General features: G+C 42.5%; 1 protein-coding gene across 3 annotated transcripts in view; it reads right to left on the bottom strand.

The window, feature by feature from the left end:
* Positions 1-770: 770 nt before the first annotated feature.
* fbln2 (fibulin 2) overlaps positions 771-25,155 on the bottom strand; it is a 35,302-nt gene continuing 10,917 nt past the window's right edge. For 2 of the 3 annotated variants that reach the window (XM_054793032.1, XM_054793043.1), the window contains exons 3-17: positions 20,425-20,539; positions 19,385-19,514; positions 16,581-16,782; positions 14,888-15,106; positions 14,062-14,169; positions 12,211-12,312; positions 11,485-11,616; positions 8,357-8,494; positions 7,229-7,363; positions 5,937-6,065; positions 5,651-5,776; positions 5,203-5,319; positions 4,999-5,127; positions 4,783-4,906; positions 772-1,999 (exon numbers count right to left, since the gene is read on the bottom strand). In XM_054793032.1, the coding sequence (XP_054649007.1) occupies positions 1,642-1,999; positions 4,783-4,906; positions 4,999-5,127; positions 5,203-5,319; positions 5,651-5,776; positions 5,937-6,065; positions 7,229-7,363; positions 8,357-8,494; positions 11,485-11,616; positions 12,211-12,312; positions 14,062-14,169; positions 14,888-15,106; positions 16,581-16,782; positions 19,385-19,514; positions 20,425-20,539 (2,264 nt within the window). In that variant the 3' untranslated portion in view covers positions 772-1,641. Of the gene's footprint in view, positions 2,000-4,782; positions 4,907-4,998; positions 5,128-5,202; positions 5,320-5,650; positions 5,777-5,936; positions 6,066-7,228; positions 7,364-8,356; positions 8,495-11,484; positions 11,617-12,210; positions 12,313-14,061; positions 14,170-14,887; positions 15,107-16,580; positions 16,783-19,384; positions 19,515-20,424; positions 20,540-25,155 lie in introns of all 3 variants that reach the window. The other variant, XM_054793053.1, reaches the window with a different exon arrangement.

Genomic DNA, 25,155 nt, shown 5'->3' with positions numbered 1-25,155 from the left:
TTGACTACGGCCTATTATTATACATATTTAAGCAAATGTTACATAGTTTTTATATATAAATTAAGCATTTTCAAGCATAAAAACGGCTAAATGAACTAAAATACAAATATAAGGCATTCAGCAGATGCAAAATACATATTTTTGATGTGATATTCTATACTGGTCACTAGGTGTCAGTAATGTTACATCGATGAGACCACAGCCACTGCAGATAGTACTTGTGACGTGACTCTTGCAATGCTAACGTGTGAGTCTGTATCATTTCTTATTTAGGTCTTAAATAGCTTTTTTTCTGCCTTTTTTCTACTATACTGGGGAGTACAAATGTAAAGGTGACTATAGGGGTGTTATTTAATGTCAAGAGAGCTCTAATAATGTTAAACCCCCATATTGAGAAGGGCGTAAACAGGTTTTCTACGCTCTAACTACAAAAATGTTCGATTTAGTAAAGAATTCTACTTCGCTGTAATTCCTGACACGGTCAGGTCTGCAACCAATTAACAGCGATAAACGAGGGACGAGTGCATGCCTATTTGCTGCATAGCAAAACTCTAAAATACGATCCATATTCTCTCCTATCAAATGTTTTACATGCAGAATACAGTAGTATATTATGATGGTTTAAGTCAAAGTAATTAAAATACAATTGCTGGTCTTATACTTGTCATTAAGACGCAGGCTACAACAGTGAAAACTACAAACACATTATACATTTGTAGCATCTCATTAACCTTCAATCTTAAAGCACAGCAGAGGTGCTATACCACAATCTGCCTGTAGGTGGAAGTGTAACTCTTTTGATACTATATAACAACTATAAACCTAATCCATCACTGTGATAACAACGGTCTGCTTGTGGATAAATACATTGTCATTTTGTAGATAAACAGAATGTTCACTGCAATACCCAGAAAAGAATAAATCAGACTTTATCAAGTGTAAGCCTGCTACTAATAATAGGATTGTCATACACGTACAAAAACATACACAAGAATCTCAACATTTACTTTTTATCCTAATAAATATATTTGCTGAAAACCTAACCAACTACATAGACACTAAAATACTTTGCAGTTTATGTATTTAGTATAAAATTATCATACATCCATTCTTATACATACATCAGAATACCTTACATCATACAGGAATACAATAGTTCACTACATGGATTAACATTAAATTAGTTTTAAAAAATACTTCAAAAACAAAATAAAGGCAGCAGTGCAGCTTGGAAGAATAGTCTCAGGTGTTCATTCAGGTACAGAAATGTTTCTCATGCTTATTTCCTATGCTTTCACGTTTGTCAAACAAAGTCATTATTTGAAGGCAAGGAAAACGTCCGGGTTAAAATAATTCAAGCAATGGCAACATATTCCATTCTGGTGCTATTGTGCACAGCTTTCATTCCTAGTTTAGAACTGATGGGTCTTTTTTATTTTCTCATAATGGCACTTGGATTTTATAAGAGAAATGGAAAATATGAAGATATGCCAACAGTATTAAGTGTGTTGTTCAGTGAACGAATGTCCTTTTTGACTGGATAAAAAGAACATGATCACACAAAGTGGCATATTTATGAACTTGTACTGAAACTGTCATGTCATTTGAGGTCCATGTTGGCCTGCGGAGGAGCTCCAGCTCTTACACCGAGTTGGCCGTGATGAAGACGTAAATCTTGGCGTGGAATGTGGTGAACGTCCCCTGTCTCCAAAGCTTCATCTCTACATTAATCAGGAAGTCCCTCGGGCCCTCAACCTGTCTGTGTAAGTACACGGCCCCCGTGTAGGCATTCAGCTTTCGGGTGCTGAAGTAGTTTTCCTCGTTTCCCTCTGTGATGCTAACAATGACGTTGTCCCCGGAGTAGGCAGGCGATGGTCCGATGCGGAAGATCTGAGCGGGGATGACGATGTTGGACTGGAAACTGAGGTAGTAGTAGGTGATTCTCAATGGTGAGTTTTGGCACTCCAGGTAGTTGGGACAGCTGATCCGCTCACAGCGCCTACAAATGATATTGGATCCTTTATCTGTCTTGAAACTCGATTTGTTTTATGTGAAACTTAAATAAACTTTCAGGGATTATTTTAAAATGCAGTCGAACCACGGTTAGTGTCCGCCCCAGTTAGCGTGTTTTTCAGTTAACGTTGAAAAGTGTACAATAGTAGTGTACAGTATGGCGCGTCTTGTTGTGTTGTTAATACACTGCACGAGTCCAAATCTGGACTTTTTGTACACTACCAGTCAAAAGTCCAATTTTGACTGTCCAGTCCAATTTCACTGGTGGAAAAACGTTACTTTTGCCTTCATTGAAGACGTGACTGTTCATAGACACGATGCGGCAACTTCCCGTTTTCAGTCCCGTCAAGTAACCTTAAATGTTAATTTATCCCTTCATATGCATTTATATGCATTTTGACATGCCAGCCAAGACGGTCCCTAAAAATCAGAGCCTTGAAGAATTCAGGGCGAAACTCGTCCACTCCCGGAGCTTCGCCACTCGGGAGCGTTTTGACTACCCCAGATTCCTCAGCCGCTGTGATGGAACTGTCCGCGCTCGTGTCCTCAGACTCTGCTTCCTCTATGGAAGGTATGTCAGTGGGACTGAGGAGGGCCTGAAAGTATTCCTTCCACCGTCTGACTATATCCTCAGTCGAGGTCAGCAGGCTTCTGTCCCCACTGTAAACAGTGTGGAGCAGGCTCTGCTTCCCTTTTCTGAGGCGTCGGACGGTTTTCCAGTTCGCGGCTTGCCGCCACGACTGGCACCGACCACCTTGTGCCCGCAAATCCGTGCGGCCGCCTCAGCAATTGAGGCACAGAATACGGCCTATTCGCACTCGATATCCTCATCCTCCCCTGGGATGCATGCGACGCTCCGCCAGAGGTGAGAGTTGAAGACTTGACGAACGGGAGACACTGCCAGACGTTCCCAGAACACCCTCACTACACGTTTGGGTCCCCCAGGTCTGTCCAGCATCCTCCCCCACCATCTAATCCAACTCATCACCAGGTGGCGATCAGTTGACAGCTCAGCCGCTCTCTACCCCCGCGTGTCCAGAACATGCGGACGCAGGTATGATGGTACAACTACAAAGTCAATAATAGACCTGCGGCCGAGGGTGTCCTGGTGCCAATTGCAATTGTGGACATCCTTATGTTCGAACATGGTGTTTGTTACGAACAAACTGTGGTTCACACACAAGTCCAATAACATCACACTGCACAGGTTCAGATCGGGGAGGCCGTTCCTCCCACTCATGCGCCTCCAGGTCACACTGTTATTGCCCACATGGGAGTTGAAGTCTCCCAGTAGAACTACGGAGTCACCAGCTGGGGTGCTCTACAACACCCTTCTGATGGAATCTAAAAAGGCTGGGTACTATGAACTGCCATTTGGTGCATACACACAAATGACAGTCTGGACCCTTTCCCCAACCCAAAGGCGTAGGGAAATGATCCTCTTGTTCACTAGGGATGACTCCAACACGGAGACAGCGAGCCGGGGGGCTAGTAATAAGCCTGCACCAGCTCGCTGCCTCACCCTGCAGGAACTCCAGAGTAGAACAAGGTCCAACGCCTCTCGAGGAGTTTGGTTCCAGAACCCAAACTGTGGGTCGAGGTGAGTGCGACTATGTCTAGTCACAATGCCTCAACCTCTCGCACAAATTCGGGCTCCTTCCCCACATTCCATGTCCCAAGAACCAGAGTTGTCCGCCAAAGACCAGGTTGCCCAGGCGCCCGCCCTCGACCGTTACCCAAAGCACATTGCACCGGACCCTTATGCTTGCCTCTGCAGGCGGTGGGTCTACGGGGGGGATCCTGTGTGGCTTCTTCGGGCTGGGCCCGGCCGGGGCCCGACCTCCAGGCGCTTGCCTGCAAGCTCCTCTCCAGGGTGAGGCCCCGGTATCCCGTATTAATGTTCATTTCGGTTAAAGTCGGACCTTCTGGAACAAATTAATGACACTAACCAAGGTTCCCCTGTATCGCTGAAAGAACCTTCAATGATTGAATGAAAGCTTGTGAACAGTTGGGTGCGATTAACTTGATGAGATTTGTCACAAAATCTTTAGGAAGTCCATGTATCGTAATTTTCCAGGTGTCCAGCGGTAACCTGCAACCGCTGCTGGATGTAAGAATTGTATCTAAACCGGGGTAAGGCTGCAATAGGAACATTTATATATTTCGGGGGAGCTTAGGACCTATCCCACAATCACTGCTCCTCTGCTATGCTATTGCCACCATATGGAGCAAAGCATATTTTGACACCAAATTTGCCTACATTCACGCATATACAGTATATCCACTATAAAGTCAGGAGATTGGGAAGATCTGGGTTTTTATCTCCGTTTGGGCATCTCTGTATGGAGTTTGCATGTTCTCCCCATGCGTGCATGGGTTTTCCCCGGGAATTCCTGTTTCCGCCCACATTTCAAAAATATGCATGTTAGGTTAATTGGAGAATGGTTGTTTGTCTACATGTGTGCCCTGTGATTGGCTGGCAACCAGTCTAGGGTGTACCCCGTCTCTTGCCCAAAGACTGCTGGGATAGGCTCCAGGCTCCACCCTGCGACCCAAGTGAGGCCAAGCGGCATAGAAAATGGATGGATGGTATTACTATTACGTTCAACTTGCAACTGACGTTCAACCAGTTAAGTACTGGCACCGAATGGTCAGTGCCATTCTGAGGGACATTCTTGTTGAAACTACTCTATGTCCACCTGTGTAATTCTACATGGTGGACAAATGTTTCCATTTATTTTTATGAAAAAACTTATTTTTACGACTTACGTGTCAGATACTTTGCGGTAGTTTGGTGGACAGGTGAGGGACAGGCAGCGGTAGCCTCCTTGGATGTTGTAGCAAGTCTCAGCTAGAGAACAGTTATGAGCCCCTGTGGTGCACTCGTCAATATCTACAAGAAACGGGGAGCAAGAAATGTGCTCAAGGTTTTATATTTTATATTTACTGTTCTATTCCAGCATTGCTGTAAAAGCATGTTTTCACCTCTGCAGGAGCGTCCATTCGGAGACATGGTGTATCCATATTCAGGACATGCACACTGGTAACTACCAGGAACGTTCACACACTTATAAGTGCACAGATGGCCGATGCTTTGGGAGCACTCATCGATATCTGGAAAACGGAGGAGATAAATCACTTGAAAATGATGTCCGAAGGTATAAACACTCTATTGTGAACTTGCCGCACCTTCACAGGTGTGCCCATCCTCACGCAGATAGTATCCCTGCCTGCAGTAGCACTGGTAAGACCCGTAGATGTTGGAGCACTCCTGACTGCAAGGGCTAGACAAACACTCGTTCACATCTGGAGATGAGAGGTTAGAGCTCATTATTGTCACAATCCGCCTGATCAAAGCCTTTTCGGTGTTTCTTCCCCGACATAAAGGAGTGATGTTGTTATTCAGCCAATAACGTTTTTATTGGCGCATGCTCCAAGGCATGGCCTGGTGCAAGCAATGCCATCACCCACAACCTGCTGTTCTCTGGACCTAAAACAGAAATATAACAAGTCCCGCCCACAGACACACGCAGGCATGTTTTCACACTTTAAAGCCAGAAAAATACTACAATAACATGCACCGACATGAACAAATGGATGCACACACGCCCACTTAAGCAATAATTAATGCACACACCTTCACAGTTATTGCCATCGCTGGATAAGCGGAAGCCGGTGGTGCACGAGCACTGATAGGAGCCAGGAGTGTTCTCGCAGGTCTGAGCACACAAACGACCCGGGTAGTGCCAACACTCATTTACATCTGGAAGAAAAAAAAAAGTCTGAGTGTAACATATTTTTGCATTTGGTGTTGCACATGTGCGACAGAGCAGAATACCAAACAGAAGCTGCCGAGTTGGCATTAGATGGGAGTGTGTGTGGGTCTGCGTCTGTGATGAATATAGTTGGTTCATACAACATACCCACACACATGCGTCTGAAAGAGTCATACTGGTAACCAGTCTGACATTCACAGCGATACGACCCGGGAAGGTTGTGGCACAGCTGGCCTTGTCCGCATCGATGTGCGCCGCTCTGACACTCATCCACGTCTACAAGACACACAGGGACATTAAGGAGAGGGGCTTCTTCGTTAAAACAGCCATTACACCAGCTCAGAATCTTTGTGTGGCAGTGACAGGGATACTAGTAAGTGACTAGAGGGACCCTCGCTTGTAGGACAGAGGGAATTCTCCAGGATTGCAATAAATATATATTAGTGTGCAAATGATTGGAGATTCAACACTGACTGTGTGTAGCGGTCAAGGGGGTCAAATGTCAAATCAATATGCCTGATCTTCAGTGCTCTACAAGTCTCTAATTGGGCCTGTCTTAAAAGAAATCTCATGGCTATTTCTTCTATTGCAAAGCCAAGAAGGTATTAACTTTGAAATCAGACACAATGTGCTTATGATAGCTGAGGGCAAACATCAAATCGATACGTGCATGCTCCTTGTCAGTGTTCTAACAAGCACAATTTCCAAAACCAAATAATGGCTTTGAATATTAATGGCCAGGTCATGTTCCAACTGTACCACTTACATTAGAGTTCTACACGAGTCTTCCAACTGTCAGTGATGACCTTTATGTGCGAAGACGAATTCAGTCAAGCCTTATTGGCTGCATTCACACTTGTAGGACCAAACATTTCACAAAAAGTTTCAAAACTGTACTTTTAAAGAGCATCGTCATGACATAACTCAAATAGTCCAAACCAAAATGCTGTCTACCCGGTTGAATATGTAGGTTATCTTTATATTCTGCTATTTTTTTATCAGCATAGATTTCAAAAAAAGACTTTTTTGTTGTCACACACACAGAGAAAGAGAATACCAGAGAGACAACCAATGCATTTTCTCTTCCATATTGGCCATCTCTGCATGTCATTTTAACACCGGTCTATGATTTTGGTCCGTGTAGCAATTACATTTGAGCGCAACTGAAGTGAACTGCACCAGAGTTCATCTGCAAGCGGAACAAGACCCATCTCTCGGTCCGCTTTTTTGGTGCATAGCAGGGTTGGGATGATCTCGTTCACACTTGAACAAACGAAGCGTACTGGCACAGCAAATGCACCAGAGTTGGTTTTAAAAACATAAGATTTGACTGTTTTCCGATAGTTTTTCAATATTCCTTATTCTACACAGACTTGACTTGACTTAATGTCGTTTCTGCATGTGAAACATTCACAGTACGCCTTAACTGCAAATCTTACCAATACACCTGCTTCCATCAAGACTGGTATGATAGCCTCGGCTGCATATCATTGTCCTCTGGCACGTGTAGGACCCCACTGTGTTGATGCATTTAAAGCCTGAACCACACGGCCGGGTGCCACACTCATCAGTGTCTGTTGGAGAAAGAAAATTATAACAGTTGAATAGGGCAATCAGATATCAATGCACACCATGCAGTTGCAATGCTTTGGAGAAATAAACGCAGTTTTTTTCCCATTTCTCAGAGCATTTCTTGTACTTCTTTTACAGTGGCGTCGGCTGCCTCAACATGCCCCAGTTCCTGCCCCTGGGGGCTAATTCCACAGCATCAGTTTGTACTGTGGTACGACACAGGATTGCTTTTTATCCGCCCCCTATGCATCCCCCAACAGCAGCCTCTCTCTGATCTCCTGCCTGTGTGGCATTTAACCCCTGTGTCCCTGCAGCCTGCTACTCATTCACCTGCATGACACATCGCGCCGTCACCGAGGGCTGGGAGTCACCTGCTGGCAAATGCTGGTCATGACTTGGCTGATCTAGATTGGAAACTTTAAAGCACTGTTTAAACTCCCTCCAGCATACATTACCAACTACAGCACATGTGTCAAACTCGTGCCATGAAGGGCCGAGACACTGCAGGTTTTCTCTCCAACCAATTTCTCCAGCAGGTGATGTAATTGATGAGCGCCTTCATTCAAATTGAAGGAGGTGTTGATCATTCAAATCAGCTGCTGTGGTGACCGGCTGGAAAGAAAACCTGCAATGTTTGAGTTTGACAACCCTGAGTCCTAACGTATACTGTCTTGACACTTGATTATGTTTGAAAGTATGTTGGTAAACCTCACTCCCTGACTCCTTAAGAGCTGCGCTGGACAACAAGCTGGCAGCTCGAGAGGTTAGCTCGTTGGCTAGCGCTGCTCAGCTCTCATTTAGTGGGGATCTGTGGACGCAGGTTCCAGCCCAGGCAGTAAGCAGGGCTGCCTGGTGTGTCACACCTGCCCTTGTGTTCTGCTACTTATGATTCTCTAGTGTCAGTCTGAGTCATACTCTTATTTGAAAGGTCAAAAATACACATTTGACAGGCATATTACATAGCAAACACATTTAGTAAAAAGGATATACCCTACCTATACAGTTCCCATGTGTGTCCCGTTCAAAGCCAGGAGTGCAGCGAGGTTTGGGGTTGCATCTGAACGAGCCTTCTGTATTCACGCACTCATACTCGGTCCTGCAGTCATGGCTGCCTTGCATACACTCGTTAATATCTATGAAAGAGTGTAAACACATAAACTGCTGATCGTGCGCATGATTAATTGCAAACAGAACACAGATCAAACATTATTAGTTTCAGTCAAGTAATCCATTGGACATGATAAATGCTGTGCATGCTGCAAAAACTATACATGTATTGACACAAGTCTTCACTAGATGGCAGTATGGCTTAAGGGCAGACGGTGCGTCTGCTATTCAGCAGGCAGTCCATGCCTGCTTAATTCTCATAACTGAAAGGTTATATAGGATTGTATTACATTTGAGTCTTGCTCATCATCCATAACTGCTTAAATAATGTTTTGCTCACTTTAACTATACAAATCTACCTCCTTGGCTAGCTTTTGACTCCGCATCTGTTCATAGAGAACCGTGGCATATTCCTCAAGAGTCCTCTCACACCTGTCGTCCAAGGGATTTACCTCCTGTCAATCAAACTGTATCTGTTGCCACAGTAAGACCCAGCACTCGAGGGGAATCACAGCCTCAAAGAATTACAAATTGAGGTGCATGTGTGTGTGAGTGCATAATGCATCAGTGACAGGCATTTTCAAGCAACGCCAGCTGAAGTTCACTACAGTAATTGCAGCACTGAGACTAAAACAGGCCTGGCAGGCAGCCCTGTGGATGCAAGGGTTGAATGATCTCTACCCCGTCGATAGTACATACAAGCCTGGCAGAGTCTGCAAAAGCCGGGTGGACCTGATGCAGACAGGGACACAAGACGGGAAGAGAGATGAGCATATGAGACTGGCAGCGACCTCCGTCACAGCGAAGGTAACAGGGAACGTTGACGTTGCCTTGAACCCTGGACTTTTAATGTGCAATATAGACAACAAGTATGCTATTGTGTGACCTTAGAATACTACAATATGTATGGATGATGCCGCTCCTGTTCTCATCATTGCTTTTGTCTCTATTGCAATCATATTTTGCAACTTGAAATTGTTATTTTTTAATTGTTTCTGATGTATTACAGGCCTGGCTGACAGAAAACTGACTGAATCTGGCTGAAAAAGTACTTCTACAACACAAGTGATCAAACTTTTATATTCTGTTTGTTTTGTACCTTTTGAAAGTCGGTTAGGGGCACAAAAAGCATCGAGTGAAAATACTGACAGAATCTCCAAAGCGCTGCATCTGTAAGTGCATTATTGAAAGGTGGACACGCTTAACCCGGCCATTGTGAGTCATTCTGATAAAGAAACTCAATTACTTTCATCCCCGTGGTCACTTTTCTTCAAGTTGTGACAAGAGACAAAAGATGAACTTCATTACTTTCTCACAGTGACCATCCGTCCTTCTTCTACAGGCCATTTGTCAAACAGTTTTGCTCAAGTCAAACAATTAAAGGACATTAAAATGCTGATGTTGTTGTGGGCCAGCTAGCTGACCTTGTGCAGCCCATCTGAAATCTGAAAAAAAATAGCCCCACTGCTAAAAGTGTGAAAGTGATATCGGTCAAACCTACTGATTCTGAAGACCCTGGGCAGATTAGATTAACATGGCAACACACAGAAGCAGAAATCTGACATACACGTAGTGGAAGCAGTGCTGCCAAGTGACACTCTACAAAATCAGGAGAAAATGAAGGCTGATGGAAATAAATTAATATAATTTCATAGAGCAAAAATCACAATTTAAGTTGTAAATGCAGGTCAGTGTTTCCGCTAGTTTGGTTCTGCAGAGCCAGCTGGCCTTTTAGGCGATATAGGCACATGCTGAGGGTGCCACAGCCGCCAAGAGGCACCACAAAATCATGAACAAAATAACCTTCAGTATAATTATATTAAAACAAGTTCTTACTACTAACTCTTAAAATGGAAACGCTCACATTGATTCAAATGTGGGCCGCAGAGTGGCCGAGTGGTTAGCATGTTGGCCACACAGGAGATCGGGAAGACTTGGGTTCAAATCTCCGCTTGAGCATCTCTGTGTGGAGTCCGCATGTCCTTCCCTTGCGTGCCTGCGTGCTTGTGTGGGTTTTCTCCGGTTACTCCGGTTTCCTCCCACATTCCAAAAACATGCATGTTAGGTTAATTGCCGACTCTAAATTGTCCATATGCGAGCGTGAATGATTGTTTGTCTATATGTGCCCTGCGATTGGCTGTGGACTAGTCCAGGGTGTACCCCGACTCTCGCCCAAAGTCAGCTGGGATAGGCTCCAGCATACCCCCGCAACCCTAAGGATAAGCGGCATAGAATGGATGGACGATTCAAATGTAAAGCAATGCCCAATTAATATTACTACTGTACAAATGAAAATACCAAATAAGTCTTTTTTGTACATAGTTTGTATATAGTTGTATAGAGCTTTTGTACATGGTTATTTTATTTGTTTTTTGTATATAGTTATTGTATAGTGTTAATGTAGCTGATACAGCATATAAAATTATTGTGTGCAAACTGGGTGGTTATTTAAATTGCTGTTGTAGTTAGTCGCCAACAGGAAGAGGCAACAAACAGCTTCTTACTTACATTCTTACCGCTCCTGTTTAATATAGTTCCTTGTTAAATGCTCATTTTGCTTGATTGAACATTCTTTACATTTACATGGAGTCTCCTTGACTGAGTCCACAGAAAGCCTGCAGAGGCAAGCAGCATTTCCAGCACATCTAATAATCATCTGTGGGAGCTATTCGTCCTGATGCGGCTGCTGCTGCTTTATGAATGAGACCTCGGCACAGCCCAAATTTATGGTGCATGGAAATAATGAGACATATTGGAAAGGTGACTGCTGCATCTCAAAATTGGACACCACCTCTACGTGGGTATGCATGGCAGCTCTTCACGCTGAGATGAAACTGCAAGCAAACTGTAAGGAAGGCGGGGTGTTGCCTTTTGTCACTTAATTTTGGCTCTATGGTCACGCTATCTTCAGCACCTTATCTTCATTGTGCTCCGTTCACACTGCAAAATTATACAAACACTGTCTTGACTCCGGAGCATTTCCATGCTGCTTACTGCTAATAAAAGTGTGGCGCACCTTCACAAATGTCTCCGTTGATCTGGTACCCTTGGGGACAGGTGATCAGGCTCTGGCAGACATAGCTCCCTGCAGTATTCATGCAGCGCTCGTTCAACTGGCAGCCATGCTCCGACATACACTCATTAACATCTGCAACAGAGGAAATAGAACAAACAAGAAACGTGTCAGGGTGAAGAAAGCGAAAGGAAAGTGTGCAAAAAGAAGGCGAGGAGGATGTGCAAATATTACTATTTTAAATCATTACTGGCAACTAATGGAGGCAAATTAAAGAGAGAGGGTATGCAAACGATTCTTGTACTTCTAGTATGGGCATGACGGGAGTGAGCTGCTTTCTATGCCATTGTCCCAGTGTGCTTTTAAGCAGTCTATCAGATGTATATGATGTACAGTACGTAAGAATAACATGGTTGTGTTAAATCCCCCTGATGGAAACTCATTTGAGGGATGATATTTTAAAATGATGCCAATCAGTACTTTGGTCTAGATCGCAGTGTGTTGCCAGGAGTAAAAAAGATTAAAGCTGTATCTCCTCTGCACATCTCGAGGTGCTGATGAGGGAGAGAGATAAATCAGCAAGAGGCATTCCAAGAATCTCGCCTCAACTGGAGCCAAACTGCCTCAAATTTGAGACGTGAAATTACACACCACATTTCACCGAGATTGTGTCCAACTTCCATGTGCGACCCTGGTCAGAAAATATTTCCAGTGTTATATCTGCCTTGCCTTCGCAGGAATGTTCATCAGCCATGAGTGAGAATCCTGGGAAACAGGAGCAGAGTGGCCTTCCGCCCTTCGGGATGCAATGCTGATCACAGGGGCCATTTCCTGCACGTATTAAAGCAAGGTCACATGAAATGTACCATGGAAAACAGCAACCTTGTAAGCCCATGAAGCAGATTCCACTCTTCCCTCAATTTTATTTGATTATTTCAGGTTAATCACTAACCTAATCATATTGCGTTGCCATCTTAAGCTCACAGAAAGGTGGACCTCCACCCTGGTGTCGCTTTCAAGAAAAGTGTAGTTTTGGGCTGCAACTAACGATTATTCTTTTAGTCGACGAATCTGAAGCTTGTTGTTTCGATTAATGAAGTAATCGGTTAGGTTTTTCAGTTTGGTCCCGAAACGGACCAAATCGATTTGAACCAAACGCAAACAGCAGCGGTCGGGAGGAATGATGAAAAACTCAAAAACGAATAAGACCATAACAAAATAAATAATATTTGTCCATTGAACTGTATTATAAACATATTTTCTCTATGATTCAAATTGTTTTTAACATTTTCTTAAATAGAAAGCGTAGACTTTGCAGATTTCCTGATCAAATACAGGGAAGAAACATACGGTGAGGCCAGCGTGAGAGTGGCTTCTCGTCTTAGTAGGCTCGCCTACTGTCTGAGTGCACACTGAGTTGGCTCGTGGCGTCTGCCAGCTTCTGTTTGTCAGCATGTCGCCAATCATACAAGGTTGTAGAAACATTTATTATACATCATGACTTTCTACAGCCTGTGCAATGGCTTTAATGTAAGTGTGACATCATTATTCTTGTTTATCAGACAATAAAAATACATAGAAATGTCATGACTGCCGAGATGGAGGATTATATACCCAAACTCACCAGGAGGTGATCGGACTTTTACAACAAAGCATCAGAACTTTTCCTGGAGATAAAAAGGCTGCATGTACTTTGTATACAGATAAAAGGCAAGAGCACAAATGTTTTTAGTGTATAAAAAATAAATAAATAATTAGATCTAAGTAACAGTTTGAAAAAAAATGTTTTTTTGGTTATCCTCTTAGCGAGCAACCTGTATTAACATAAAAAACGCCAAAGAAGTCGGTGCCTCACCAGCCATGCATGTCACTGACAGTTAGTGGTTTGGTTCTCAACATATCAGAAAAGAGACAAAAACGTCACTGTTTTCCAAAGTCAAAGCTGACGTCTGTGAATGTTTTGTTTTGCCGAAAACACAAAGATAATAGGTGATAATAGGTGACATGGATAACTAAGCAAATTAAAAATATTCACATTTGAGAGGCTGAAATGAGAGGATGTTTATATTTTCAAATCAAAAATGATTAATTGAATACCAAAGTAGTTGTTGATTAATTGGATAATCAGCAATTCATTGATTGACTGTTGCAGCTTATTGTAGTTAACAATACGCTAAATGGTCTGTCGCTTGTATGGAGCTTTTCCACCTCCAAGGCACTAAAAGCGCTTTGACACTGTTACCTACTGATGACGCAGCATCAGGAGCAACTGGGGCTTCAAGGATACTTCGACATGATCACGGGAGGACGGAGGACCGAATCCACAACCTTCAGGTTGGGAGACGACCACTCTACCACCTGAGCCATGCCGTCCCCCTATGGTTTCAGGAGTGAACAAGTCAGGTCTAGAACCATCTAACCTTAACCTTTTTCCATTACAGTCCATTGAAAACTTGAAACAATAGAATGTCGGGCAACTGGCTTCTCATTCTGTCATATTCAATTACATCATGATGCGTGTTTCAGAAATTCGGTCTGGAAAGTCTTGAGTCTCCCTCTCCCCTTATGAAGCAGTCTAACCTTCACAGGGGTTGAGTGGCACTGAGGGCTGGGTGGGGGGTGGAAAAGACAAGGTGGGCTCCACCCCCTGACTGTCATCCTCCTTCAGTCTGTTCTCATCCACTGTCTCTGCAGAAACACGAATAATGTCATCACAGGCACGAGGGATTACACTCTAATCAAGAAGTCTGCCTTGCCTACCTCTGCCTTAGTTAAAGGCTTACACATATTCCCATTTTTCCATTTGACGATATGAAGGTGGCGGCCAGAGGAAAATATATAAAACCATGAAGGTGCGGCAGGAAAAAGCATTGCCTACAGACAAACATTTGGGTTTATTGGCAAGCCCCATCCCTCACTGTAATTTGCTGGGAGCTCTGACATTAGCATCCTGTTGAGACAGGTCTGTGTTGGCGAAAGCGTTGTGTTGATTAAGTCTGGTGTGCTAAAGTAAAGTCATACGGTGTTATCTTCAAATACCTCTCATTCTGGACATGTGAGCGGGCCTCCTGTTTTCAGTTTGTGCAAGATTTTCCAACCAGTGAAAATATTTTTCATCTAAGACTGCATGTCAGCAGGAGAGACATGATTTGTGAAGCGGGGCTGTCAGTCCAGGAAAGGGATGTTAGCATGTGATTAAAATAGCTATTATTAGGTGGTATCGGGGCTTGCAGGCAGGAAGGAACTCAACGAGGGCAGGAAAATAATACACTGTGAACATGCCGGCAAATGACATCAGATGTTGTCTACCTGACAAGAATGCTGGATGTAAATCGTATGACGGAGGGACACTTTCCTGCACACTGGCATCACTGGAAATGTCTGCTAGCACCACATAAAGCTTTACCTTGTGCACAAGTGAAAGCATCCTCTTGCAGCACGTATCCTGGGAAGCACTCACAGCGGAAAGAGCCAAGTGTGTTTACACATCTGTGGTCGCAGATGTTGCCCTGGTAGATCAGGCACTCATCCATGTCCTCCACCTCAATAGGCCCCTCCGCCGCGTTCTCCCCGTGCCTCTCTTTGCCGATGGAGAAGGCCTCGTTTGGGTAAAGGCTGTCGGACACTGCAGCACACACACGCACTTGTTTTTACACTTTATGCATATACGCACGGGGACGATGAATTGATAGTTTACGAACAAAAAATAAAAAACAATAACAGTGCCTTGCCATTGATCTGTAGGCTCCAGCTTCCCTGTGACTCTGACCAGGATAAGTGGTAAAAATTGATTGCTGGATGGATGGGTGGGTTGCTCTTTTATGTGTCTTACTATAAAAGGTCTGTATTTGTGCAATTAATTCAAATTAACTAACGAGCCGCAAACAAGTAAAATACCCCATCATCCATCAACAGGCAGAATAATTCCTCTCCAACTATTTGGATTTCAGATGAACTAAGCCGCAGGGGTTGAATCAAGGCAACTGGGCTCTTCTTGTTTCAAGACATTTCAAAAGGCTCCTTCAGAAGGATTTTTTCCAAGCATAACATACCAATGCACTTCAAACCCACCAACACCCTCAGACAAAAGCTGGTTCACCCCAAGGACAAAATCCCGAGAAGCAAACTCAACTATGTTGTTTCTGCAGTGCGGTGTACGGAGGAGTGCAATGACCTCAACATTGGCGAGACCAAACAACCGTTACACAAGCGCATGGCACAATATAGGACAGCAGTTTTTTTTTTTTGCCCAGTGTCAGCAGTTCATATGCATCTCAACAAGAAGGGACATTCCTTTGAGGAAAATGATGTCCAAATTCTGAATTGGGGAGACCACTGGTTTAAAAGAGTTGTCAAAGAAAGCGTTTAAGTCAAACTCAAAAGGCACTCTTTAAACAGATGAGTTTTGTCTCTATCATCTCTCATCCAAAGATTGTCTTATTCAACGGGAAGAAGGGCCACTCACGAGTTGTTTTGCCTCCCATCAGGCCAACAATCTCAAGTAATGCAGGACAGTCAAGCCGGACAACAACAACAACAACAACAACAACAGCAACCCTATTGTGACCACCACCAGGGGACACACCCACCAGAAACATGAATAGGGAAACTCAGTACCTAATTTTTATAACTGAAGAAACCTTGTGGCCTAAAGTACAAATGTCTTCAATAAACCAGAAAAGTCCAGCTGCCTCGATTCATCCGCCACGGATTACCTTGGCCTGTATGACTGAGAATCTACACAGTCAGAATAACTGAGTTTTCAACCAGAAGAAATAAACAAAACAGGGCAAAACTTGGAATAGCAGGGAAAGAGCAAAACAAGTAAATGTCAGGCAGGTGCTCCATCTCGTAGAATTAACCAAGAGGGTTGAACACGACTGTTACACTTTGTTCTTGGAGGCCAACGAACCATTTTTCAGCCGTGCTGGGGGACCTGCTTCTTTTAAATGCCAAGAAAACAGATTAGCTTTGGTTCAAAGCTATACTTTTTCCTGGCAGTGCATCGATTGCATGCCCTCACCTCTTGGGATGATGAGGCATACAATGCGTTAGTAATATGGGTTTGGGCAAGTTGTGTCTGCATTTCCCGTCAATACCTTTTTTTGGTGGTGAAGTGGCATCGAGAGCAGGCTTTTCTTTAACGGCAGGCCAGCTGACACGACTCTGGTCCCATATGTCCTCGCCCTCGCAGCACATGAGGAAAACGTGTCTGCAGTGGAGGCCCATGTGTCGGTGGGCTTTGCACTCATGACCCTCACTGCGGACCTTCAGCCCCACTGAGCAGCAGTCACAGCACTCCTGGAGGTCATAATCAGTCTTTACATGTATGCTCATATAATATGTGTATAAAACCTGTGAAATGCAACAAAATGAAGAGCAGTGAAACATACAAGCAGATTTAAGAGTTAAACTGCATGCTGAGTATGACAAATTCATACACGTTGGCAGGTCTGCACTAGTATTGAAAGTCCTGCCTCTCACGCCCCCCCGCCCCACCAACAGAGTGGGACCCACCCTACTATTTGAGAATCAATGTATTATTTTAACACTCCATAAAGTCATGAAGTCAGCCATGGCATGTCTGACATGATACAGTGAAAAAAGGCTCTCCTCCCATTCTGTGTGGAAGTGGTAAGTTTTTGGCTTCTTAAGTTCGAGGCTAACTGGGTTAGCTTGCAAGCTTGTTAGTTTGCTAGCTAGCGGCTGCATTTCAATTTTATACTGCCAAAGTCTGTAACAGTCTTCCGGAAGATGTGCGACAATCCAATCAAATCCAAGCTGAAAACACTTCTATTGAACTGTGCATATGGCAAATGAAAGTGTTTTATCTGCACTCTTCATTTTTAATCAGTTTTTTGTTTTATGGAATGACTTATGGAGCTTTATGTAATGATTTTAGAATGAATTTATGTTTTTATGGAATGATTTTATGAAGTGATTTTACCCTTCTTTTCTGTAAAGCGCTTGGAATGACCTTGTGTATGAATTGTGCTCTATAAATAAACTTGCATTGTCTTGCCTAGCGGCCGTCTCGAGTGAGACTAAGAGTCTAAGAGTGTAGAGTTTACACCACAGCAATGAATAATAGGAGTGTAACAGCGACTATAAGGATATTATTTCATGTCTACAGGATTCTAATAATGTTAAAAAAAAACATATTTAGAAAGTCATAAAGAGGTTTTCTATGTTCTAATTATGAAAATATAAAATTTATTAACATTGAAAAATATATCGCAGAAATTCATTTAACGTTGTCGGGTCTGAAATATTGGAGTTTGCATGTTCTCCCCGTGCGTGCGTGGGTTTTCTCCGGATACTCCGGTTTCCTCCCACATTCCAAAAACATGCATGTTAGGTTAATTCAGTGGTTCTCAATTATTTTCTGTCATTCCCCCACTGGGGGACAGACATTTTTTTGTGCCCCCCCCAGTTTGAAACACGATTGAGAAACAGATAAGATCTATTTATTTATCTGTACTGTACAGACTGAACTCGAAACTGAAACCAGAAAAATGCACCAAAACGGAGAGCACTGACGCATACAAGCATATTCAAGAGTCAAATTGCATGCCAAGTACCACAAATTCAGACATGTTGGGAGGTTTGCACAAATATTGAAAGTCCTCCCTGCCTCTCACGCACCCCTGACAGTTCACTGTGCGACCCCCACCTCGGGGAAGACCCGCCCCGCTATTTGAGAAGCACTGGGTTAATTGGAGACGCTAAGTTGTCCATAGGTATGAATGTCAGTGTGAATGGTTGTTTGTCTATATGTGCCCTGTGATTGGCTGGTGACCAGCCCAGGGTCCAAAGTCAGCTGGGACAGTCTCCAGCATACCCCGCAACCCTAGTGAGGACACACAGCATAGAAAATGGATGGCCCAATTAACCGCTATAAGCCAGGGACGACTGTAATACGTGTGCTTGAAATTTGACAATCCCAAACAAAATGAATTTTCCTTCTTATCTCTTTGGTAAAAAGCAATTTAGTGTCTTTTGTGTCATTGACTCAGTGTTCATGTGATTGGTCCATCAAAATGGGGATAGACTCATGCTCTGCCACTGTCTGATGGGGACAATGGTCCTGTTGCCAGAGGATTACATTTCGCCAATGCTCCAAATGCTTGTTATTTCTTTCATCTTTTCATTATGCGTTTCCTAAAATGTTAACTTGTTTCAAGTTTTGTTAATGTGTTTTCTGACGTGTAAATTTGTTTCACCTTTGGTTAATTGATGATATATTTTTTTCTTCTGTTCTTTCACACTTTGTTGAAATGTTTTGCACTTTCCGGCCACCGTAACCAAGAGCGGGAAATGGAGAATGAAGTCAAATCATGCTCCTTAAACGCCCTTAACGCATTATAACCACATGATTCCTACAAGTTAGAAAAATATACTCTTGTGGGGTATTGTCACACACACACACACACACACACACACACACACACATATACACACAGTATGCTGGCATACTATTGAATTAGGGAGTAATAAAGTATTTTTTTTTGCCTGAATGTCCAAAGTCTCCCATTGCTATATTATTCCATCCATTTCCTGAACATGCGTCTGCAATTGCATAGAGGTCAAACAGCTGTTGCTCAAGTCCCTTTTGAAGATAGCAAAGCCTTGGTCAGAGGGAATCTTTAGCTGTAATTGAGTCATTTGTCTAAATTAAATAAGGCGATTGACCAAGTTTGCACTCACAACAGTAATCATCAAAGGAGAGGTCCAGATTTAAGAAAAAAAGACTCAACTACGGCTTCAGTCCTTCTTTGACTAATGCAATTGGCAGTTGCTCATTTGGATGGAATTGGGCCCTAACTGGCAAATTCACATTTTGACTGTGAACCCAGTGAACTATGTTTGCCCTGTGCTGCTGCATCTGGCCATAGCTACTTGCCTTGTAGGAACTGAGCCCACACGTATCACTGGCGTCCTCCTCACACATATCCCCGTCTCTGGCTGCACTCATTCCAGCCAGACATCGTCTTTCTCTCAGGGAACCGAGGCAGCACTGTTGCTGAGACGTCCTGGCAGAGGAAAAAGCACAAGGGAGAAAAGAGCTGTTGGGGCGAACAGTGTGTGACTGTGGCCCTGCAGCCATGCGTGGGCTGCCCATTCTTCCCATGGCCGCCGTTGCTAAAGTATAAGAGTTGACTGATGAGATGTAAAAGCTTGAAAAGGTAAGTGATGTCTGCACTGAATTGAACTTGTAATCATACACCAGTCAAGACCATGAAGAGACGATTATTACAGATAAACACTCGAGGGGATTCCCTGATCCTGATCAAAAGTTCATCATTTTGTCCTTGGGTCGTCAAAGCTTTCAGTTTTCATGATCAAAAGTTTATCAATTCACCCGCGGGTCTGACGGAAGCTACTCACTGAATTTCAACAGTATCAGCTCCGAGTGTGTCGACTTATGTAACTGCAACTGACGATTACTTTCTTAGTCAATTAATCTGAAGCTTGTTGCGATTAATCGAGTAATCGGTTTTGCCCGAGACGGACCAAATCAATATGACTCAAATGCAGTTAGTGGCATATCAGAAAAGAGGCAAAAATGTCAATCACTGTCAAACCCGACCAACCAAGTCAAACCCGATGTGTGGGAATATCTTGTTTTGCCTAAAACACAAAGACAATAGGTCCGCTTTCATGGATGACTTCAGAAATTAAAAAATATTCCCAAGTTAGAGGCTGAAATCAGATGATATTATACCTTTTTAAATCAAAACATTGTTGTCAATTAGTTGAACAATCGATTAATCATTGATTCATCTATTAATTGTTGCAGCTCTTGTTACGTCTGTGTTGCAAAAATAATCCCAATTTAGCAAATGAGCTCAATGATTACCTCAGTAACAACACCTGAAGGTCATTACGGCTTTTAAGGTGATGGAAAATAATGGCTGAAGTGAAAACATGTGATGGTCTCACCAACAGATGGACTGCCTATCTTTAGTGGGTGGCTCCATGCTGTTGCAGTGACCATTAACTGAAGCCCATTTTGCACCAGTCTCACAGCAGGTCTCCACCAGCTCCATGACTGACACTGTAATGAAACACAGACACAAATGTTTCCACATTTATATGACACAGTGCTTCATATTCCAGACATAATATTGGCTACAATGTGAATTCAGCTGAAACAGGATGCCTAATAACTTAGAATGGCATCAGTGAAATGATTGAAATACAAATATATATTATTATTATATTATAAGGAGCGAAATGTGATGTTTGGAGAAAGATAGGGAGAATTAGTACTGCATTTGGATATGTTACACTGAGGCAAACTTTGTTCTCAAATTTCTTTCTTGACCCTACCCTCACGTTCACGTAACGGGGAGAAGAATGCAACCAGCTGAAATTACATTCAGATAAAATTATCCTTTAAAAAAAAAAAAAACGTCTGGGCTAATCAGAGATGGAGCTGAGGAAAAAGTAACACATTAGCACTTCCTTTCAAACTGGGTCAAGGAGCAGACTGAGTAAAAACACATTATGCAGTTTACCGGGAAAATATGCTTTAAGTTGGCAGTGCATTCTAGCTTTGAGCTGAGCCGCACCGCTGCCTTTCACAGGCCACATATGCTGTACAGTGGTGGGAACAAGTGTTTGCCCACTTCCTGATTTCTTAATGTTTGCATGTTTGTCATACTTAAATGTTTCAAATCATAAGACAAAAGTAAATATCAGTCAATGACAACACAACAGAACACAAAATGTAGTTTTTAAATGAAACTTTTTATTATTAAGGGAGAAAAAAAATCCAAACCAACATGGCCATGTGTGAAAAAACTAATAACTGCTCGGGCCTTAGCAGCAGCAACTGTCATCAAGTGTTTGCGATAACTTGCAATGAGTCTTTTCCAGCGCTGTGGAGGACTGTTGGCCCACTCATCTTTGCAGAATTGTTGTAATTCAGCCCCATTGGAGCGTTTCCCTGCATGACGTGCCTTTTTAAGTTCATGCCACAGCATCTCAATAGGATTCAGGTCAGGACTTTGACTAGGCCACTCCAAAGTCTTCATTTTGTTTTTCTTCAGCCATTCAGAGGTGGACTTCCTGGTGTGTTTTGGATCATTGTCCTGCTGCAGAACCCAAGTTTATTTCAGCTTGACGTCACAAACAGGACATTCCGGACATTCTCCTTCAGGATTTTTTGGTAAACAGCAGAATTCACGGTTCCATTTATCACAGCAAGTCTTCCAGGTCCTGAAGGACCATCACACTACCACCACCATATTTTACTGTGGGTATGATGTTCTTTTTCTGAAATGCAGCATTACTTTTACGCCAGATGTAATGGGACACACACCTTGAAGAAAGTTCAACTTTTTCTGTGGGCTGGCTCTTGGAGGACCGGTCTTGGTTCTGCTCGCCCGGTGGTGCTCTGGTGGTGGGGGCTCGGCCTGGCTGTGTGTGGCGAGGCTTGCTGGGTGGTGGGAGGCAGTCCCTCTCCTTTCATACATTCTCAGTGACAATTACATGTTCACACATACGCACACATTTATACAGTACATGTTTATACACACGAAGACATGCACGCATACACAAAGATACCTGTCCACGCGTACATATACATACAAACAGTACATACGTACTTCCCCACATAACTCACTGATTTATCCAGGGTGTTATTATGTTATTGGTTTTATTACAGTGATGGTGATGTCGGCAATGTGATTATAGTTATGACAATTATGTGCATTACAGTTATTGTCATTCTGTTCACTGTCATGGTTAATATTTTCATGACTACTACTACCACTAATATGTATTGACTGTTTCAATTCAGTATTGTACTGTGGCTGTTGATAATGTTTTGTCCTCTCCATTATGGTCTTTATGGGCGTCACAGACATTTGCTGATGTCGTCCTGCTTGTTTCTGTTGTTTTGTTATTGTCGTTGCAATCGTTGTTGTTGCTGTTGTTCTTCTCTGTTTTCCTTTCTCTTCTTTTCTATCCCCTCCTGCTGCAACCAGAACCGCAGGGCCCATTAGGCGATCTAAGCAGATGGTATTATGTTGCCTCCAGAAGACTCCAAAAAATCTGGGGAAAAAATTTCCCCTTCAATATAATAACAGTATATAAAAACTAGTAATTACTCTTAACTCTTGAAATTTTAAAAGCTCACATTAATTTAAATGTAAAGCAGTGCCCAATGAATATTACTACTAATCATCACAAATAAGTCTCTCATAAGTCATTGTTGTACACAGTTTTCCATATACTGTAGTTGTTATTTTTGTATATAGGTGTTTTATATAGCTTTTGCGTATGGTTATTGCATAAAGTAAATGTAAATAATATAGAGAGTGATTGTGTGCAAACTGTTGTTGTTTATTTAGAATTATTAAAAAAAACAACATTTAATTTATTTAGCAAGTGCATGTAAATCACCTCTGGAGGGGGTGTCATATTAAGGTGCCCAAGCTGTCTCTGTCTGCAACATACTGACAACTGTTTCTAATATTTTGACCCACTCGTGTAGCTAATTGAGGTAACAAGATATAGGAAAAGCTCACAGTCTAGACTTTAAACACTAGGAATTCTGAATTATTGTCCCAAATACTAGTGTGATATTTTCAAGCTCAAGGAATTTCAAAGCGCCAGACACGTTTGCTTATCATGGAGAGGGTGTGTGCACACAGTATATTTCTGTCCGCCAACAATGTTATGTTAAGAACATGGACATTCGCGGTTGTAAAACTTTGGTGGAGGTATGTGTTGTATCAACAATCTTTCTTAGAAGTGATGCTGCGCTACACGGCCACCTCGTAAATTGACGTTAGTGTGAACTGTAACCATGTACAAACAAGAGACGTAGTACTAAAAACATGACAAATCAGAGAAACCTGCGTAATACGGGGAGAAAGTATAATTGCAAAACTCAAATGTACAAGTGAGTCACCTGCAATGGAGAGTCAAATCGACAAAACAACTGAACTCTTGACTGCTCACTGTATGACTCACTTAAGGCTAGACACCACTTAACACCAACAACAACACAATCGGGTTCCCTTATCATTTGTGCTTTGATGCTAAAAACTAAACTACTAAACTACGAATCACGAGACACTCACGAGACGATACACAAGATTGGGTCTACAAGACGAGATTTTAACATCGCTTTTAAGAAATGTACAATGAAAAAACATAAAAAATATGACAATATATTGCAATCTTCGAATTTAATTTCTACTACGTTACACTCTTCTGCACACACGCTGTGTGTATGCTACCGGCCATGCCTCACCCATCGAGACAAAGAGACTGCAGTTGTTCTATGGAACAAAAATGCCAAGGTGCTGTAACCAATGCACAGAGTGAACTCTCTTCCTGCCTGTTTGAAGGCAGGAGACGAGGAAAACAGACATGCATGCACATGGCAATATATTGAGTCTGGCAAAATGATCAACTTTATTTTCATGAATTGTGTGATTAATTTAATATGATCCCAGTAGTAATGCCCACGAGATGTTCTTTTTCTGAACGAGAAATCTTGTCAGGTTTAAATTTTGCCAAATCTTGTGACACCCCTAACAAAAACACAAAGATAGAACAGGCAAGTGATGGGAATTCTGTCTCTTTTAAGAGAGCTCAGCTCACTAAATAAAGATGGCTCTTTTGGCCCCCAATATCATATCACAATATTATTGTAGTGGCTGGTCATGTGACTGGTTGCGAGCTGCGAGAAATTTACCCTTATTAAAAAAAAACGAACTTGTCTTGAAAGAACATTTATTCGCACATTCTGTGGCCAACGTTCGGGCAAGTCACGGGCTACAACCTGAACTTATCATCACCAGTGCAGACCTGCCAACCTTGAAAAAATTACTACTAATATGAATAAATTACTACTAAAACTAAATTACTACTAATAGTACTCCACCCAACTTGAAAAATCAATATTTATTTATATACATATAGATAAAACTTTGTGTTATTATTAGTTATTAATATCAACATAACTTTTTTTCGTTACATGATGTATTTTGCTCTATTTTTAACCTTTTTCTTCTGATGCCTTTCTTTACTACCTTGTTTACATCATAAAAGACAGCCAATCACTCAGAACCAGTGACTTGTGCATAATTTAACTAGTTTCAACAGAGAAATCTAAATAACCTTTATGGCCCATTGAGTGTTTGATCTATTCCTACAGTATGTGTGCGGTTAAAAGGCCTCCTTGAATCACACAAGAACGAGCGCTTTCGGGGTTTTTTTTACTACCATTTGTTTTCTATAGGCGTATGCAACTCTCTAATTGTGTTTTATCCATGTGTTAAAGTATATACACGCAACACCTTTGAAGAGACCTGAAGAACTGGACTGAAACGATGGGTGGACACACAATAATAAATCATGTCCAATAGTTAGCTGTGTTTATTTCAATGTGGTATTGACAGGAGGCTCGAGAGCACCCTTTAGCTTCAGGTCTGTCATTATATTTGTCTATTAGTACAAAATGCACCACATACTTTGTTCTTGTCCAAATCCAAACCTGTGACATCACTCTCTTGGAAAATATGTAGGTAGAATAACAACAGGTACGGCTCTCAACATGTCTGGAGGTGTCATAAAGCCACATGCTGCCATCAAGGTTTGTGTGTCTTTTCTTAAGCAGCCTTAGAGGTCATTTAACATACATACAGAGAAAAT

The sequence above is a fragment of the Dunckerocampus dactyliophorus genome, chromosome 1 (genome assembly GCF_027744805.1).
Source record: "Dunckerocampus dactyliophorus isolate RoL2022-P2 chromosome 1, RoL_Ddac_1.1, whole genome shotgun sequence".
NCBI lineage: Eukaryota > Metazoa > Chordata > Actinopteri > Syngnathiformes > Syngnathidae > Dunckerocampus > Dunckerocampus dactyliophorus.
This window is presented reverse-complemented; position numbering and strand designations above follow the sequence as displayed.